The sequence below is a fragment of the Camelus bactrianus genome, chromosome 3, assembly GCF_048773025.1.
Source record: "Camelus bactrianus isolate YW-2024 breed Bactrian camel chromosome 3, ASM4877302v1, whole genome shotgun sequence".
Lineage (NCBI taxonomy): Eukaryota > Metazoa > Chordata > Mammalia > Artiodactyla > Camelidae > Camelus > Camelus bactrianus.
This window is the reverse complement of record NC_133541.1, coordinates 54196088-54216655: the sequence shown is the minus strand read 5'-3', so window position 1 is coordinate 54216655 and position 20568 is coordinate 54196088. Positions and strand designations below refer to the sequence as shown.

General features: G+C 39.0%; 1 protein-coding gene across 1 annotated transcript in view; it reads left to right on the top strand.

Annotated features, from left to right (window-relative positions):
* ARSB (arylsulfatase B) overlaps positions 1–20568 on the top strand; it is a 143943-nt gene that overhangs the window by 9438 nt on the left and 113937 nt on the right. Inside the window, exons 2-4 of the mRNA XM_074360155.1 lie at positions 5902–6088; positions 11888–12078; positions 17084–17291. Coding sequence (XP_074216256.1) covers positions 5902–6088; positions 11888–12078; positions 17084–17291 — 586 coding nt within the window. The remainder of the gene's footprint in view (positions 1–5901; positions 6089–11887; positions 12079–17083; positions 17292–20568) is intronic.

The window sequence follows — 20568 nt, the reverse complement described above, 5'->3', positions numbered from 1 at the left end:
GGCCCAGAAGCGTTTTCCTTAAAGGGAAGGGACAGCTAGAGGCCTCATTCTGCAAATGTTAAAGATACTCTTTTTTATTATTATTATTAATTGGGGTATAGTCAGTTTACAATGTGTCAGTTTCTGGTGTGCAGCACAATTCTTCAGTCATACATGAATACACATATATTCATTTTCATACTCTTTTTCACCATAAGCTACTACAAGATATTGAATGTATTTCCCTGTGCTATACAGTATAAACTTGTTCATCTATTTTATATATACCAGTCAGTATCTGCAAATCTTGAACTCCCAGTTTATCCCTTCCCACCCCCTTTCCAAAGATACTCTTTTTTAATTCTAATTTTTACTTTTTTACTTCCCAAGTAATTGGAAAAGAGGAAATAAGGAAATAAGTTTGGGGCTGAGTGAAATATGACCCATTGACTTCTGGGATTTTTTTGGTTTTGATTGATATCTGAAATTTGTTATTTCAAGAATCAGTTTGAGCATAAGCTGTTACTGCCTGGTAACTCTGTTTTTGTTTCCTTAATCATATCACATTTCTAAAAATTCTTTTTCCTCTGTATTTTCCATCTTTTTCACTGTGGGCTTTTGGTTAGATTTATAATTTAAACAGAGGATGGCCCTGAAACAGTTTTTGCCATATTTATTCCTTTTACAAACAACATCCCTTTATGGTTTAGTCAGAGATTTACATTCTTTGCTAATCAACACCAAAATAAATAGACCCTTAAAACTGTCAGTGACGCCAGCCAGTTCTGCAGCCCAAGTTCTGCAGGACCAGGCCAGATGGCAAAGCCAGGCCCCTAGCACATATAATGTGTGTTCTGTAGCTCTTGGCTTCAGCAGCATGGGCAGCTGACTGCTTTTTAGAAGGCTCACGGGGCAAGGGAGCAGATTCTCCACTCTCCATTTGTTCTGTGGGGCATCTCCAGGAATAAGCCCTAAGGTGACTTGAGTGGTACTTGACCCTGGTTAAAACCTGTAGCACTCTGGCCTGGGCCCAAGCTGGAGGTTCTGAACTCCTGGCTGGCCGCCAGCGTGTTCTGTGATTGTGTTCTGGTTACAGAGCTTCCCTCTAGGCTCTCTGGGATATAAAGTGAAGAAGTAGAGCTGCCCATTTTCCTGATTTTCAAATACTATAGCAGGAGATGTTGCAGATACATGGGTGCAATGAGTCAGACCAATAGGACAGGATCTTCCTCTGTTCACCTGGATATTATCTCAACACTGCTGAGGTTTGGAGAGAAATAGCCTTCATTGCCATGTATGTAGTAACGGGTCATCTGCTCTCTGGAAGAGTTATTATTATAAGTGTTGCTGAAGTACAGTGCCCTGAGCTTCCAAACAGATAATTAGCCGCTAGACTACCTGGACCTCTTAGAGAGGGACTATAAGGAATTCTGATGTGGGAGTCACCCTAACTGCTCCTCCTCCAGGACAGTGGTTTTGTCTTTGGCGCTCATGAGACTAGACTGATAGCATATTCTAGGTCTATAGGGGACAGAACAACTTACAGGATCAAATAAACCTCTACATGCAACAAAGCATGTAAACAAAGGATTTTTCATCAGTTGTCTCATAGAAAGAACACAGAGACATGCCAGGTCCTTTACTGAATTTGCAGACCCTTTGCTTTTGTGGAGGGAATCCTTGACAGTCAAGAAAAAGCTTAGAAATTTTTTGAAAGAGGATTTGGTCTAATGAAGATGGGACGGCTACACATGGTAGAGAGAGAGTAACTCCATTGGACTTTCATTTATTATCTATAGGGCCCTCTCCGTTCATACCTACTCCAAACATTGAAGATGGGTGTCAGAATGGAATTGTTTTAGATGCTGTTGTGTTTCCAGGGAGACACTTATTTTTCCTTTTGATTCCTCTTGATGCCTTGTTGTCCTCCTGTCGCATGAAGCCCTAGTTCTGTGCAAAACTCAAGTGCTGGGTTGGAACCAGCTCAGCCTTGGCCTGTTTACTGTTTCTCTACACACTGCAGCTTTCTTACTTCAAATAGTGTTCGAACAGACCAAAAACATGTTTTCGGCTGTCATCCAGACTTTGGGTTCCACTTCCCCAGTAATGCCACAAAAATGCTCTGTCAAATAAATTCTCAGGCACTGAAAAGAATGTTCCCTGCTCCATATGACTGTAGATAATAGAGGCCGGCTTCAGCTGACCACCTGGCGTGGCGCCTGTGGCCTTGGAAAAGCAGGTTATACAGCATCCCTTAGCAGTGCCTTACAGGGATTGGAGTTAATTCTCTGCCTGTGATGGATGAGCTTTCCATTTAAAGACATTTGCACACAGCACTTGTCTCCACTGGGTATTTTGAATTCATAAATTATTATCTTTTCTTATCCTGTGCTGTGACCAGTTAGTATGCATTATGAAAGTTTTGAACCCAGGACTAATTTTCTATTGAGTAAACTTCTGGTGTTACCCATGGACAGGATATTATTTGGGGGATATGTGTGTGTATATGTTTAGAGAGTGGTATTTCCCTTTCCCAGCCTGGTTGCTATAACATCCTTATTATTCAGGATTCCAGCTGGGGAAAAGGTGGCACATTCAAATTAGGATAATTTAGGGAGAGTTTATTCACAAAAGGACTATTTTAAAAGGTGTGAGTGTATGGGAGAAACACAAGGGGTCGTGTATTACCCACTGGAGCTGTTACTATCCCTAGACTGGAAGGAAGGAAGGGGGATTGACCAGAACCTAGAAAGAGAGAGTCCTGGAGAGAAGGCTGCCTTCAGGATGGCCAGCAGGATAGAGGCGCCTGGCAACCCAGGCCCACTCATCTCTTCCCTCCCTCCAGTCCCCTGTCCCACCTCCCCAGTGGCTGAACCCAATCAGAAGCCAGAAGGCATGGGAACCCTTTGATTTGGTCACATAGGTCAGCTTCCCAGGGTGGAGACAGGACAGAAGAGACTGGGAATTTGGAGTGCACCTGGAAGGCAGCTGGCACATATTCCAGTGTAAGTGTCCAGTTATTTCTAGGCAAGACATAAAAATCTCAATAGAAAACTTAACCTCACCTTTATTTTTGAACAGCTTTATAGGAGTGTAGTTGACCTGCAATAAACTGCACATATTTAAAGAATACAGTATAAGTTTTAATACATGTATGCCCGTGAAACCATTACCACATTCAAGACAGCTAGCATATCCATCACCTTCAAAATAAACCCACTTTAATTAAACATTTAAGATATTCCATGTGATTCTTTTAGGAGGGCAGGGAAAGGCATCATGAAATCAAGCAATAGGAGGCAAAATTCCAAAAGTGTTGGCTCTGGAAAGACACACACACACAATGAAATTCAAGATGTCAAAGTTTATGAGAAAACTATTTAATAGTAAATAGCTTATAATAAATTTTTTAAAAAAGATTGTGAGTTTGAAGCTTTTCTGTTTTGGTGTTTATTTTGTATGTGTTTATTGCCATGAATTTAAAACCAAACAAGACAAAAATCTGTCCAGTCTGAGTAGTCAGTACTTGAACCTGAGAAAATCGATGATAAATCAGTATTTAATGGCCCCAGTAAAACTGGAGATTGGTACCAGCATGCGTTTCGTTAGATGTTCATGTGCACCACATCACACTCGGGGGGTGGGCCCAGGCTTAGGTGCATGTTCTACATAATCCCACCTCATCTCCTCAAGAAAGTGTTACTGAGATGTAGGTGAGAGGGCGGGATGTGTTATTGACGACAGTGCTTACAGTCATAACCGTGACAGTTGTTGACTGTTTGGTATGTGCTTAGTGAGAGAGAAGGGATAGGATTTAATTCTCTGAGCTTCGCGCTATTCTCCTTTAAATTATAAAAGCAAGTAAATCATTTGCAAAGAATTTTTTTTTAAACCACTTAATAATTGCTTGCTACCCACCTGACAGCTGATGGAGGTGCCAGAGAGTCATGGTTGGGCTGAGAACTGGCACTGTCAACCTCCTGGTCCTGGAGCTCTCTCTGTTTATTCTAGGGGAATCAGGAGCACCCAGTGAGTGTTAGGGGACGCTGGCATCAGTGCAGAATTGAATGTGAGACCCCAGCCCCACTTTATCCAAGGAAGGGCACCCTTCTGGCTAAGCAACGACAAGAGATGAGAGTGATGTTTTAGGAAAGGGAGGGTCTGGGCAGTTAAGGAGAGAAGCCCCTGGGATCCCCCTTGTGCCCCAGCAGTGGGCGCAGTGGCGTCCCTCAGCATAGGCGCTGTGACAAGGGCCACACTGGTTTCCATCTGGCTTTCAAACTTACCTAGCAAGTTCAGGACCTTTGTACTTCTCATTTCTTATGCCTAGATTGCTCTGCCCCAGATTTCTGCAAAGGCTCTCACTTACTCTTTTACTTTATTCTGGTTTCTGCTCAGGTATCTCCTCCTCCAAGAAGCTTTCTTTTGCCACCCTCTCTAAAGAATCACTTCTGTCACTGTCTCCCTCTCCTGCTTGCTTTTCCTCATAGCAGTGATGACTGTCAGACATAGCATCAGTTCTCAAACGTTTTGATCTTAGGACCTGTGTACCTGCTTAAAAGTTGAGGACCTCAGAGCACTTATGTTTATGCGATTATAGCTTTCAAATTTTACTGTATCAGAAGTTAAAATAGAAATTTAAAAATACTATTTGTTGAAAAGTAGCAATAATAATTCTATTATGTATTAACATAAATAACTTTGGAAAAATAATTATATTTTCTAAAATAAGAATGACATGAGAAGAGTGGTATTGTTTTATATCTTTGTACATGTCTTCTATTAATAGAAGATGGCTAGAGGAGGGAGGGTATAGCTCAGTGGTAGAGTGTGTGCTGAGTGTGCACAAGGTCCTAGGTTCAATCCCCAGCACCTCCACTAAATAAGTAAGTAAGTAAACAAAGAAACAAACAAACCTAATTCCCTCCCCCGACAAAAGAAGATAGCTAAACTGTTACATCTGCTTCTGCCTTCGATCTGTGCAATGCAGTTGACCCTTGAGCAGCATGGATATGAACTGTGAGGATCCACTTATACACAGATTTTGCTCACTAAAGACAGACTACAGTACTGCATGATCTGTGATTGGTTGAATCCCCAGACGCAGATGCAGTCAGTGTCAAAGTATACTCGGATTTTCAACTGCATGGAGGTTAGTGCCCCTAACTCCCAGTTGTTGAAAGGTCAAGTGTATATTATTTTGGAAAAGTAGATGAAGAACATCCAGCCTTACACAGATACGTAGTTGGAAGGTTATTTTAATAGCCTTTTCATTTAATTGTGGATATTCTATTTTAACATTATACCAAGACTCAACAAGTGATCATCTCTTAAAGTGTGTTGCTTGCACCCTGGGCGTACTGGTTTGAGCCACTCCCAACCTGTGGATCACATGGCTGCCTTTTTTTTTTTTTTTTTAAGAAAATGTTGGTCACTGTCCTTTGAAATTATGGTTTATATAATTTGGAATGAAAAATGCAAATCATCGCCTTCATTATACCCTTAAAAAAATCAAGTCTTGAAAGATTACAGAAGCTCCTTCTAATCAAACATCAATGTCTCAAGTGCAGGGAAATTGGAACCCTTTTTCCTTGATAGATCCACATTTCATATTAAGGCTACTTTTTTGAGGTAGGAAGTGAAAACTGAAGTTAATGGTTTCTGACATAGTTCCTTGATAAATATTTGTTGAAACTGTCTAACGTTTGTTAGAGTGCTTTTATTCATTTTTTTCAAATCCTTATTTATGTCTATGACCTTATTTGAATGAGAAAAATGCCTTTCAGAAATGCCTTAAACTGGTACAGGAACAGAATTAAACATTTGGGTCTACAGATATGTCCAGTAAATTAGGCAACCACTTTGCTTGTTCAGAATGTTTCAACATCATTAATCCATAATTTTTTGTTTATCTCTTTTAAGATCCACACAGGTTTACAGCATCAGATTATCTGGCCCTGCCAGCCCAGCTGCGTTCCTCTGGATGAAAAACTCCTGCCCCAGCTTCTAAAAGAAGCAGGCTACACCACCCATATGGTCGGAAAATGGCACCTGGGAATGTACCGGAAAGAATGTCTTCCAACCCGCCGAGGGTTTGATACCTACTTTGGTAATGGAAATGCACGTTTCTTTACCAACTCCCACCCACTGCAGCCATCTCTTAAAACACACCCAAGTGTAATCAAATGAAATAACTGGAAACTTGGACACAGAGTGAATCAGTCAGCACTGCCATGGCCACTCTCTAATGCTGCCACCATGAACGTGGCTGTGTGGCCAGCTCCTGGTGGGACAGGCAGTTACCTATGCCAGGGTTCTTAACGCCATGTGGGGGCCTTTGAAGAGTGTTACCTCCACATCAGAGACCACTGTTCTCTTTGGGAACCTTATTACCAAAAGGGATTAATTGAAAAAAAAAAAACAAACTCCAGGCAAAACCCAACACAAGAGTACTTCCTTCACAAAGGTTCAGAATATTTTTTTCTCTTCATGAATTGTGTGTGTCTTTGTTTTGTTTGTTTGTTTATTTTCCTGGAAAGGGCTCTTTTCCACTGGCATTCTTCTCCCCTTCTGTGAGATCTGTTTTTGAAATCACTAGAGTGGGGATGATAGATCAAACAGATAAAATGGGAGGGTAGATAGCAAATGGTAACAGGAAGGATAGTAAGAAATAATAAGTATTTTATGAATTTGATAGCCCTATAAAAATAAAGGTAAAACTTATAGTTTGTTTTAAAATATGCTCTCTTTAAACCTTTTACAAACTGTGTCTTAACAACCTGTTTATCTATTAATCTTGCCAGGGGCTACATATCTTTCTGTCAAGTTCTTTACCTGTTTTGCTTTCTACCTAGCTAGAGATTCTGTTTTATCTGTCTAGCTGTTTAGCTGCCTATCTGCCTCCCACTTGTCTTTTCATTTATTTACAACCTGCCAAAAAGAAACACACACTGGACATAAATTTTTAAAAAATAAATAGAATAAAAAATGAGGGTGAGTAGAAAAAGGTGAAATAATTGTTTGGCACCAAGTTATAAAAAAAACTGCACGGCTGTAGGCGAACTTCACATTCGACTCTGAGATTCGAGACCTATGGGCAAAGCAAGAAAAAAAAAAGAGAAGTCTATGAGTCACATTACTTATAAGTTAAATGGAAACCAGATGTTCAGGAAGAGTAAAGCATTTTCTGGCTCTTAGACCTGAGAGAAATTTCTCCCTTGGGAGAGGGTAAGGTGGACAGCATCCTCAAAAACATCATTTTAGTAATAAAGTGGTGGTTGTCTTGTAAATGTTTTTCAAGACATTCTCTTTATTCAAGCTAGGGCCAGAGAACCAAAGTACATTTCAGTTAAAGTGATTATGCGGGGGCCCAAATAATGCAGTCAAAGCTAACAGCTCTGTGTGCCTTGTTGGGAAGAGGGTTAAAGTCTGGATATAAGAATATGCAGACATGAGACCATATGCCCCGCTCTCATCTGGGTTCTCAGCAGAAATTGCTAATCAATCACGCATTCTTTCTTGGTGAACCTGGACGTATCCTAGGTATACTCAAATGGTTGTTAGAAATAGGACTTGGGTATAAGACTTCTTTGTCTTCTTGGAAATTCTAGAGGATAAAACAGCCCATACATCCTTTGACAATTTTCTTTTTATTATTTTTATTTTTTAATTGAGGTATACTCAGTTTACAATCATGTCAATTTCTGGTGTACAACATACTGTTTCAGTCATACGTATATACATACATATATTCCTTTTCATGTTCTTTCTCGTTATAGGTTACTGCAAGATACTGAGAATAGTTCCCCATGCTATACAATATGAACTTGTTGTTTATCTATTTTATTTATAGTAGTTAGTATCTGTAAATCTCAAACTCCCAATTTATTCCTCCCCATTCCCTTTTCCCCCTGGTAACCATAAGTTTGTCTTTTATGTCTGTGAGTCTGTTTCTGTTTTGTAAATAAGTTCATTTGTGTCATTTTTTTTAAGATTACATATATGAATAATATATGGTATTTTTCTTTCTCTTTCTGGCTTACTTAACTTAGAATGACAATCTCCTAGTCCATCCAAGTGCTGAAAATGACATTTTAAAATTATTTTTTATGGCTGAGTAATGTTCCATTGTGTATGTGTATATATATACACACACACATACATATACCACAACTTCTTTATCCAGTCATCTGTCAGTGGACATTTAGGTTGTTTCCATGTCCTGGCTGTTGTCAATAGTGCTGCTATGAACAGTAGGGTGCATGTATCTTTTCAAATTAGAGTTCCCTCCAGATACATGCCCAGGAGGATTGCTGGATCATATGGTAAGCCTATTTTCTTTTTTAAGGAATCTCCTTACTGTTTTCCATAATGGCTGCACCAAACTACATTCCCATCAGCAGTGTAGGAGAGTTCCCTCTTCTCCATACCCTTTCCAGCATTTGTCGTTTGTGGACTTTTGAATGATGGCCACTCTGACTGGTGTGAGGTGATACTTAATGGCACTTTTGATTTGCATTTCTCTGATAATTAGCGATATTGAGCATGTTTTCATGTGCCTATTGGCCATTTGTATGTCTTCATTGGAGAATTGCTTGTTTAGGTCTTCTGGCCATTATTGGATTGGTTTTTTTTAATTAAATTGTATGAACTGTTTATATATTATGGAAATTAAGCCCTTGTCAGTCACATCATTTGCAAATATTTTTTCAAATTCCATAGGTTGTCTTTTCGTTTTGTTTATGGTTTCCTTTTCTGTGCAAAAGCTTATAAATTTAATTAGGTCCTGTTTGTTTATTCTTGCTTTTATTTTTACTGCCTGGGTAGACTGTCCTAGGAGAACATTGCTAAGATTTATGTCAGAAAATGTTTTGCCATCGCTTCTCGGCCTTTTGGCTAAGATCAAGTATAGAAAATGTTTTGCCTGTGTTTTCTTCTAGGATGTTTAATGTCTTGTCTTATGTTCAAGTCTTTAAGCCATTCTGAGTTTATTTTTATGTATGGTGTGAGGGAGTGTTCTAACTTCACTGATTTATGTATGGCTGTCCAACTTTCCCAACACCACTTACTGAAGAGACTGTCTTTTCTGCATTGTATATTCTTACCTCCTTTGTCGAAGGTTAATTGACCATAAGTGTGTGGGGTTTTTTCTGGGCTCTCTATTTTATTCCATTGATCCATATGTCTGTTTTTGTGCCAGTATTACACTGTTTTGATTACTGTAGCTCTGTAGTATTGTTTGAAGTCTGGGAGGATTATTCCTCCAGCTTCATTCTTTCTCTTCAGTATTGCTTTGACAATTCTGGGTCTTCTGTGATTCCATATAAATTTTAGGATTATTTGTTCTAGTTCTGTGAAAAATGTTCTGAGTAATTTGATAGGGATCACATTAAATCTGTAGATTGCTTTGAATAATATGGGCATTTTAACAATATTAATTCTTCCAATCCCAGATTGTGGAATATATTTCCATTTCTTTAAATCATCTTTAATTTCCTTAATCAGTGTTTTGTAGTTCTCAGCATATAAGTCTTTCACCTCCTTGGTCATATTTATTCCTAAGTGGTTTTTTTTGGATGCAATTTTAAAAGCGATTATTTCTTTACTTTCCTTTTCTAATATTTCATTGCTAGTGTAAAGAAATGCAACTGATTTCTGTATGTTAAGCTAGTATTCTACTACCTTGCTGAATTCTTTTATCAGCTCTAGTATTTTTTGTCTGGGGCCTTTAGTGTTTTCTATGTATAGTATCATGTCATCTGCATATGATGACAGTTTTACCTCTTCTTTTCAAATTGAATCCCCTTTATTTCTTTTTCTTGTCTGATTTCTGTGGCTGGGACTTCTAATAATATGTTGAACAGAAGTGGTGAGAGTGGGCATCCTTGTCTTGTTCCACATTTCAGCAGGAACGCTTTTAACTTTTCACTGTTGAGTATTATGTTGGCTAGGGGTTTGTCATAAATAGCTTTTATTATGTTGAGCTATGTTCCCTCTATACCCACTTTGGTAAGAGTTTTTATCATAAAAGGGTGTTGAATTTTAACAAATGCTTTTTCTTCATCTATAGAGATGATTATGTGATTTCTGTCCTTTCTTTTGTTGATGTGGTGTATCACGTCGATAGATTTGCATATGTTGAACCATCCTTGTGTCCCTGGGATGAACCCAATTTGATCACAGTGTATGATCTTTTTTTTATGTGGTGTTGGATTCTGTTTGCTAATAGTTTGTTGAGGATTTTTGCATCTTTTTTCATCAACAATATTGGCCTATAGTCTTCTTTTTTGCTCCTGTCTTTGTCTGGCTTTGGTATCAGTGTATTTGTGCCTTCATAGAATGAGTTTGGGAGTATTCCCTCCTCTTCAGTCTTTTGGAAGAATTTGAGAAGGATTGGTGTAAGGGCTTTGTATGTTTGAGAATACCCTAGTGAAGCCATCTGGTCCTGGACTTTTGTTTGCAGGGAGGTTTTTTCTACTGATTCTATTTCATTTCCAGTGATTGATCTGCTCAAATGATCTGTTTCTTCTTGATTCAGTTTTGGTGGACTGTATGTTTCTAGAAACTTGTCCTTTTCTTCTAAGTTGTCCAATTTATTGCCATATAGTTGTTCATAGTATTCTGTGTGGTAGAGCACGTGCTTAGCATACACAAGGTCCTGGGTTCAATCCCCAGGACCTCTGTTAAAATAAATAAAGTAGATCTAATTACCCCCCCAAAGAAAAAAATGAATTCATTTACTGTGTAAGCTGTGTAAGGCTTTTAATTGTGATTATAGGGAACATTCAGAACTGGGTCAATTTTATTGTTTTCATTTTAATGTTAACAAGCAGTGTTTGTCAGGAGATAGCTCAGAGTCCCACACAGTTATTTCTCTGAAATAGCTTTATCGACGTGTAATTCACATACCATACAGTCCACCCAATTAAAGTGTACAGTTCATTGATTTTTAATAAGTTCACAGGGTTGTGCCACTCTCATTACAATCCGAATGTAGAACATTTCCATCATTCCATCCCCATTAGCAGTCACTCCCTGTCTTCCCCAACCCTCAGAGCCCTAGGCAACCACTAACCTACTTTCTGTCTCTATAGATTTGCCTATTCTGAATATGTCATAGAAATAGGATCACACAACATGCAGCACAGCTTATTTTAATATTTTAGGAAAATACGGAACATCTGCAGAAACAACTGAAGTTGAGGAAACCCATTTTCTCCCATGTTTAAGTTTAAATTGTGGGATAGGCCGTTGATGCCATTTAAATTGGGGGCAGTATCGAAATCACTGTAGGTGGAAATATCAAATTTCAACACCACATGTTAGTTTGCTCTTTTGGTTCTGTTATATTTAGAGATCCTCTGTTTGGAAAGGTTTGTGTCTTTCACCAGTGGGTGTCAGCATCTGCCTAAAGATGATTCCTTCAAGAGCCACTTCTGTAAATAACCTTGAAGCCAGTCAGCCAAGGTCAATATCAGTGTTACTTGAATCCTGCATTCATTTATGTGATCATCTCAGAGTAAAAATTTGAAACTAATCACATTAACCATATGCTATTTTAGCCATTAGATAACTTTAAAAGAGTAAGATATCATCACTATGACTGAATTTAAACTCTGATTTTTAAAAACATACTTACTTGGAATCACCCACTTGGAAGGTTACATGATAGAGCTTACATTCGAAAGACTAGACTGAGGGATGGATTTGAATTTTTTTACAATAGCATTTTAATGTCTTCTGCTAGCACATATAGAGATATTAAGGAGTAGTGCTCTGATTAGCCTTGTCATTTGATTAGCCTTGTCATGGGTAATCAGTTGCATTAGGCAATTAAATGCTGAAGCATTCATTTGTATAACAAGTTTTATGCCATGCTGACTACCTTCCTCTCCCATTCTCATTGTAGGCTATCTCCTAGGTAGTGAAGATTACTATTCCCATGAGCGCTGTACGTTAATCAATGCTCTGAATGTTACACGATGTGCTCTTGATTTTCGAGATGGTGAAGAGGTTGCAACTGGATACAAAAATATGTATTCAACAAACGTATTTACTGAAAGGGCTGCAGCCCTCATAACTAACCATCCACCAGAGAAGGTAAGTCTTGCTTCTTTATAGATATAAAAATCATGTCAAGATAGCATCTCTTCAGATGAATATAGGAAAAGGCCACTGTCCTTAAGGAAAAAATCTAATAAATTCTAAGGGAGTGGCTTTCAAATTTTAGAGTATACCAATATTAGCCTGGGAAACTTGTTAGAAATAGAAATTCCTGGAGCCTACCTCTAAAAGTCTGGGTCATTAAGTCTGGGGAAAATCCATATGTCAGTATTTTAAAGAAACTCCTCAAGGATGTTTCTACTGCAGGTGGTCCCCAGATCACACCTTGAGGAACACTGTGAATATAGTGTTTTAGTACAAATGTAGTTTTATTATTTTAGTGTATTATGTGCCTGTGCTGTAGGTAATTAGTACATTGACTTTTTTTTTAAAGTGATGGGCTTATGTACAAGATGAGCTATAATTATAGCAAACTTTCTGTTAAGGTATCAATAAACTTCAGGCTCAAGGAAGGTTTTCTAACTTTGTATTCCCCAACCCTCCTCAAGATTATTTTGACTATTCTAGATATTCTGCATTCCCATGTTTATCTTAGACTCAGGTGGCTAGTTTCTACCAAAAAAAAAAGTACCTGCTTGGATTTGGACTTCATTGGATTTGTAGGCCAACTTGGGGACAGTGGACATCTTGCCAACATTGAGTCTTCTAATCTATAAACATGATATTCTGATACTGAAGCCATTTGTATATGTCATGTGCTGAAATCTTTTGACTTAATCTATAGGTAAAAATAGAAAAGAGTCTGAATACCTTTAACATTTTTTGTTAACCTAGAGTTAACCTTATGTGCTAAAGTGTAAGCTGAATTCTCTGGATTTAGCTTACAAATGCCTTTGAAAATGGGTTAGATATTTGTGTTGTCAGACGTCGGGCTCAAAATATGGCTTTGTTAAGAACTGTATTAACATACCCTCGAAACTAGACCTTCAGTAGGACCCTAACACAGCAAATTACAGAATGTGCAGTGTTACTCGGTTTTTCCAATTTCCTGCACTTTGCCTCTTTGACAGTTAATGAAGGTCCTCAGTTCAGATCACGGTTTGGATTCTGGTTTATATATCTGCTCAGACTTGGTACCTAGCTGCTGGCTCCCTTTTTGATGTGGTTTCTTCCTGGCTCTGTCTTTGCCTTCTCTGACTCAGTATTGAGTGTCTCTCCTGGTATCTGTCCTCAACTTCGCCCCACTTTCGGCTTTTTATCACTTTTACATGCTGACCTCTTGGAGTGGCCATGTTTGCTGTGGAACATGGAAGAAATTGGAACATTCTTTCAAATATGTAGACATATGCAGATTTTAAAATCTAGATCTAAACCAATATTCAGATAGTTGGAAAGTGCATTGCTTGGTAAATGGTGTAAATTCTCAGTTTTCTTCTGTATGCTTGGCATATCATACATACAGTTGAAAATCCAAAGAATGAGATAAGATCTTAAAGGAACTATGGTCCTTCTCCTACCCTTTGAGGCCCGAGGTGGGCATCAATTTACAGATAAGCAAACTGGCTTATAGAAGTGAGGTGACTTGTTCAGGCTCACAGAGTCAGAATTTAAAATCATGCCATTTAACTCCAGAGCTCAATGCACTTAATAAGCCTCCCTAGTTCACAATTCATATCCAAGACCAGGCATTATGAGCCCCAGTGTATGATTCAGCTTGATGGTTCCAACGCTGACAGTATATTAGGATCATCTGGAAAGCTTGTAAGAAATACCAGTTTCAAATATTGTGATTTATTGGTCTGGGAGGGGACCCTGTCACCGGTATTTAATTACCCCTCCTCCCCCTCCCCCACCAGCAATTCTGATGTCCAGTCACTATTGGTTCCCCTCCAACACAGGGGGACAAACAGAAGCCAGCTGTCCTTTACAGGTTCACTGTATAACACTACCTTAATCATGCAATAACTGTAATATGCCTACAATAAAAATTAGTTCCTATTAAGGAGCAAGAGAATATTCTTTCACAGTGCCCATAACATGAAGAAGGCAAGAGGAAGTACCTGGGGTGAAATCATTCTTTGTGGACAGGCTGTCTTAACTGGTAGAGTGAGGAAAGCCCAGCAACTGAGAAAACTGGAGGCCCTAAGAGCCCAGAAGCCTCCAAACTTGTGTGATTGTAATGGTGCTGCGCATAGGTTACATTCTGGAAATTGCCAGGTGAGAGGTGGTCATCTCCCTACAGTGACTGAAATGTTCTGAAGCAGTATCCAGCATTTCCAGCAGCCTCAAAGTCAAGTTTGAAGCATAGATGTAAATGAATAGAATAGTCAATAGGGAGTACTAGCCCCCAGAAGTTTAAGACAACAAATGCAGATGTATCCATTGTTAATTCTCAATAAAATGATGCAGGACACCAGTTCCAGGATTTTCATAATTTTATTCCAACGTTGAATCTAATTCTAGGCTTACTTCTCTGTGCTATGTATAGACTGTAACATAGGCAACTTGCTCTAAGATAGAAATCATTAAAGAAATACACAAAGTATCCACAAGCTGACTTTTAAATGTGTCTATTTTAAAGAGCACTTGAGGGGAAAAAAAGCATATGGAGCTGTTTTGCAACAGAAACTTAGCTTGTGCTGGAATCAGGGAGACATTGCTAATAACCATTGCACATGTGCTGGGAAGGCATGTCTTTTCTCTTTTTTTTACCGGATAATTCCCTTAGTACTAACACTGCACTGTGGAAGGTAGCACATTCACAAAACGTCTTTTGATTAAAAATAGTCCCCCTCAAGACTTTACAGAATGAAAGTCAATGTTTTTTTTCACACACCTAGTCTAGTAGAAGCTTCTTAAAGCAAATGTGAATTTCTAGTGGTAGACACTTAATTTTCCCTGCCACAACATGGAAAGAATTGTCTTAATTTGGAAGTCAAAAATAGAATAACAAAAGGTAGTATAGCTCAGTGGTAGGTGCATTTATAAGACCCATTAACGATGGTCCCAGAATTGCAGGAATATATAATATATAATTTAAAACAATTTATCAACAGTAATGAAGAAGGAAATATGATCCTGCCTCCTAGTCTACACTGTAACTTTTCCCCATTCATTTATGAGATTTAAATGCCTCAAATAGGGGTTGGGGGAGCATAGCTCAGTGGTAGAGCACGTGCTTGGCATGTACAAGGTCCTGGGTTCAATCCCCAGTACCTTCATTAAGGCAGTAAAATAAAATAAAATGAAAATCTTAAGATCATCTCTTGATCAAAGCCAACCACAGTGGCGTGGGTGTAGTGGTAGGCACGTGCTTAGCATGCACGAGGTCCTGAGGTCCTGGGTTCCATCCCCAGTACCTCCATTAAAAAATTTTTTTTAATGCCTCAAATACTTCAACAGAATTATATTTTTACTGTTGAGTTGTACCAGTTGTCATCTCTTTGAGGGCTTGTCAACTCATGAAAGAATTCTATAGGAGCACAATGAAGAGAGTGCCTTCAGAAAGACTCATTAAAAGGAAGAGGCTAACCCAGAATATCACTAATGTTAATTTCTGTGAACTAGTGTAGGAAGTACAATAGAATCAGTGTATCACACGCCTTAGTTTCTAGGAATTAAATTGACCTTATGTTTAGTTTTAGATCAAAGACTAACAAGGCATGGTGTTCACTTATTTTCTCATAAAAGTGTAAAAAAAAGTCCCTAACCCTTTCCTAAAAGGTGGGAACTTATTTTTCAGCTAACGCAGAAAACTAAAGCCTCTATTGGTGCATATCCACACCAGAATGGGGGGTTTCCACTATGAAATTGCTCTGCAATAAATATGAGCTTGTGCAAGTCATATAATCTTTCTAAGCCTCAATTAACTTACCTGTAAAATGGGTATTAAAAGGTGGGGTTTTTTTTGAGAATTATATGAGACAGAATTATTGGTAATATTATTTTTTTGGATCCGAGCCTTCTAGGCCATCTTAGAACTCAACCTTTTGTTTTCATAAAATTCACCCATTTAAAGTGTACAATTCAATAGTAAATTCACAGAGTTGTGCAACCATCACCACAATGTAACTTTAAAACATTTTCACCCCCCCCAAAACAAGCCTCTACCTGTTAGCTGTCCCTTTCTCCCACAACTCCCTACAGCTCCTGGCAGCCACTAATCTACTTTCTGTCTCCATAGATTTGCCTATTCTGGAGATTTCATATAAATGGACTCATAGAAAATGTGATCCTTTGCAATTGGTTTCTTTCACTTAACAATATTTTCAAGGTTCATCTGTGTTGTGGCACGTGTCGGTGCTTCATTTCTTTTTATGGCTGGGTCATATTCCTTTTATTGCTGTATATTGCTGGAAATACACCACATTTTGTTTACCCATTCATCAATTGGTAGACAATTTGGTTGCTTCTACTTCTTGGCTACTAGGAACAATGCCACTGTGAACATTGGTGTACGGGCTTTTGTGTGGATATGTGCTTTCATTTCTCTAGGAACAGAAATGCTGCCTCGCATTATAACTACGTTTAACATTTTCAGAAACTGCCCAGTGGTTTTTCAGACTGGCTGCACCACTTCACATTCCCATCAGCAGTAAATGAGGGTTTCAGTTTCTCCACATCCTCACCAACACATTTTAGTTTCCATTTTTTGAATTATCACCATCCTAGTGGGTGTGAAGTGGCAGCTCAGTGTGATTTTTCTTTGCATTTCCCTAGTGACTAATGATGGAGAGCATCTTTTCAAGTGTTTGTTGGTCATTTGTGTATCTTCTTTGGGAAAATGTCTATTCAGATTCTTTGCCCATTTTGTTGTTGGGGTAATCGTGTTTTATTATTGAGTCATAAGAGCTTTTTATGTACTCTGGATACGAGTCCCTTATCGGACAAATGATTTACAAATATTCTCAACCTAATCTGTGGGCTGACTGAATATTGCTTTTACTAACTGATAAACTTGGATATATATTTCACGCTTGTATATATTTACATTTAATGCTTCCAAGCCTTCTTAACTGATTTGCACAAACTCTCTTTCCAGCCTCTCTTTCTCTACCTTGCTCTCCAGTCTGTCCACGAGCCCCTTCAGGTCCCCGAGGAATACCTGAAGCCCTACGACTTTATCCAAGATAAGAATAGGCATTACTATGCAGGAATGGTGTCCCTTATGGACGAAGCGGTGGGAAATGTCACTGCAGCCTTAAAAAGCCACGGGCTTTGGAACAACACGGTGTTCATCTTCTCCACAGGTAAGTCTGTCAATAGGAAAATCATCTCTTGGCAAAGCCTAGGACATGGTATTCGATAAACAGAATGAAGACAAATTGGAACATTTAGCAGTTCCTTATTAAAATAAATGCTAACTGCAAGAGTGGAGACATGATAATAATGGCTGGAAAAATGTGTCTAAGGAAGAAGAATTATGGGCCTTCCCTTTCTTCCCTCAGATATCAAAGTATTCTGGGACTATGCTTGAAAACAAGTGCTCAGTAACTGAGCAGATATGAGTGGACATCACTTCAATGCAGGGCAGCTGCATTTTCAGAAAGAGTACTCTCTGAGCACTTAGCATTCCCCAAGGTATGCTGCAGCACTGATCTATTAAGAAGCCTGGGAGGGCCCGGGGCAGCGTCCGCCCTGAGCAGCAGCGTTCAGATGCTTCAGTGCCATACATGTACTATAATTTTCTAAGTATGTCCTACTCTGAAAAAGGTTGAGTGTAACATGTGTTTTTCCCCCAAAAATTTACCCTTCAGAAAAGAGAGAACATCTTATACATAAGTTCTCTCATATTCTGAGAGTCTTTCTCAATTTATTTTGTTTTGAACAGCCTGGTAAAGCACCTTGATCAGGGCTGGTATTGAATGCTTGTAGAAGTCACTAGAAAGAATCAATTAAAAAGGCCAGGACGTTTAATACCGATTTAGTGATTATTCCTGGGAAATGACCTCAAAGTTTCAAGAATTGAAAGTTGTAAGTTTGTAAAACAAGCCTTTGTTGTAGAAATCACAGTTACACAATTCAAGGATAAATTATTTCCTGAAATGAAGGTACATATGGATTGATACAGAGACTGAAAAGTACTCAGACAGAAGTGAAGTGGTAGCTCTGGGAAAGTGTTAAATATCCCAGAAAGGCTCCTGTGACAACAGAAATTGATGTCAAGCATGCATGGGAAGAGATGGGATAAAATTTTTTCATGATATATGGGAGTGGGAAAAAAACCCAGTATTTTAAGAGATGGGTATCTCTTTTATTATATGATTTCAAATGTATATACATAGCTGTATTTTAAATAGTTGACTATTTCATGAATATCCATAATATATTATTTATCCAAGTCAGCAAAAATAGTATCGAGAGCTTCTCATTAAGAAAATTTGGATTACCTATAATAGGGTTGTCTTATATTCTAATCCTCTGATGTATAAATAGATACGTTAGTCTCAGACCATCTTTGCTTTGTTGGACTAACTGCAACTTTTAGTGTGTATGTATTTTTTATTATACTGCTGAATTCAGCTTGCTAGGGTTTTATTTAGAATTTTTGCATCAATTTAAAAGTGAATGTGGAGTAGAGTTTCTCTGTTGGGTTTTGTTGTATTGGTTATATCCACATCATAAAATAGTTTGAATGGTTTTTCCATCTTTTCTATGCTCTGGAAAGATCCCTCCGGTAAGCTGGTCTCTGAGACCTTTTTAGGAGGCTTAAAAAAATTATCGGCATAGTTTAAATTTTTTGCTGAATTCTGTCTAAGGGGGTGGGTCTTGAAAATATTTTTAAAATTAATTTTGCCTGAAATACAATGAAGCCCTTTGATCTGTGTACTGAGATTATTTTTCACTCCAGGAAGTTTTTCTTGTTCATATTTTAGCTTACTGCTTTTGTTCTGCTTGATTTATTTCTCAAAAATATCTTTAATTAGTAGATTGAATTACTGACTCAGCTTTTCTTTCACCAGTTTCAGTTTTTTGTCCTGTTTCTCGGCCTTCTGGAGCTCCTCTGTACTACCAGTTAGATATTTTTCAGTTTTAATTCTGGTTTTTAATATCTCCACTGTAGATTATTACTGATTGTTTTTAGCATCTTTGCAACCCTTTCTTTGCCTCAGTCAGTTCTTTTTCATCTAAGCTTGTTAGTACTGATAATGACTACTGTTTAGTAAATATTTACTGCATGCCCAGGCTGTTTTGGTGCTTTTCCTCTACTTTTCCCATTATTGGTCATGTTTTAGTCATTAAAGCTCCAAGTAGCCTTGGGAAATAGGCTTCTTTATCCCTATTTTACAAATGAAGAAACCAAAAGTTAAAGAGGTCAAGTGATTTGCCCAAGGCCGCTGCTATGGTCTGAATGTTTGTATTCACCCAAAATTCATATGTGGTGGTGATGGAAGGTGAGGCCTTTGGGAGAGGATGAGGTCATGAGGGAGGACCCCTCATGAGTGGGATTCGTGCTTGTGTAACAGAGGCACTGGAGAGATCTCCAGCCCCTTCCCCCATGTGCGGACAGAGTGAGAAGGGGTTGGCTGTGAACCAGGAGAGGGCTCTCACCAGAAGGTGACCATGCTGATGCCTTGATCAGGTACTTCCCTGCCTCCAGAACTGTGAGAAACAAATTTCTGTTGTTCGTAAGCCACTCAGTCCATGGCATTCTGTTATACAGCCAAATGGAGTAAGAGCCACACGTCTAGCAGATGGAAGAGCCAGAATTCAAACCCAGATCACCTTGAGGTCAACACCTCTTAAGCCTAATCAGCTGTGCTGTTACATCGCGTCTCTTCCTTTTGTCTCAGCCCGTTTCCCCTAATCTCTCCTTTTTGGCTTTCTACACTTCTGTTCATAGAATCTATGCTTTTCCTGAATCTTTCTAAACAGAACTTTTCTAAAATCTTCATTTTCATAGTAAATCTTTACCAGCTGTGTATGCTTCCTCTGCGTGTGAACAGTGGAGGATCTGTCCACCCAGAGTGCCTGGCTGTCTCTTGGTCTCTGGCCACTGTTCCCTTCTTGATTCTTTCTCACATCTGTAGCTTGAGGTCAGGTTGATGCACACGACTCTCTCAGTTCCCAGCGCCTTTACAGGCACTGAGTCTCCTGCACTCTAGTGAACCTGACTGACCACTTGACATTTTCTTCTCTTTGGGCTGTCTGGTTCTTTGGCACGACTTCCAGACTCTTCCTGTCTCCATACCTTCAGGGCTTTATTTCAGGGGCACTGCCAGGGTAGTGTGCCCCACTGCCAGACCCTGTCTTCTCCTGCCCATTGTTTTCTGGGAGTTGTGATCTCTAAGTGCAGACAGAAAAATCGAGAAGGTAGTAATCCTCTGGTTATGTCAAAAATTAACACTGTCCCCTCCTGGGCTGCCTTCCTGCCTCTTTTCAGGTAGGCAGGTGGCTCCCCATCATGAGGCAAACAGGGGAGACCAGCCCTTGTTCCTTCAGCCCAGCTTCTCCAGCTTATGGAAATTTCTCGAAGGTTCCCTCTGGCATTACAGGTTGCCAGAGTCTTGGTTTCTCGCATGAGTT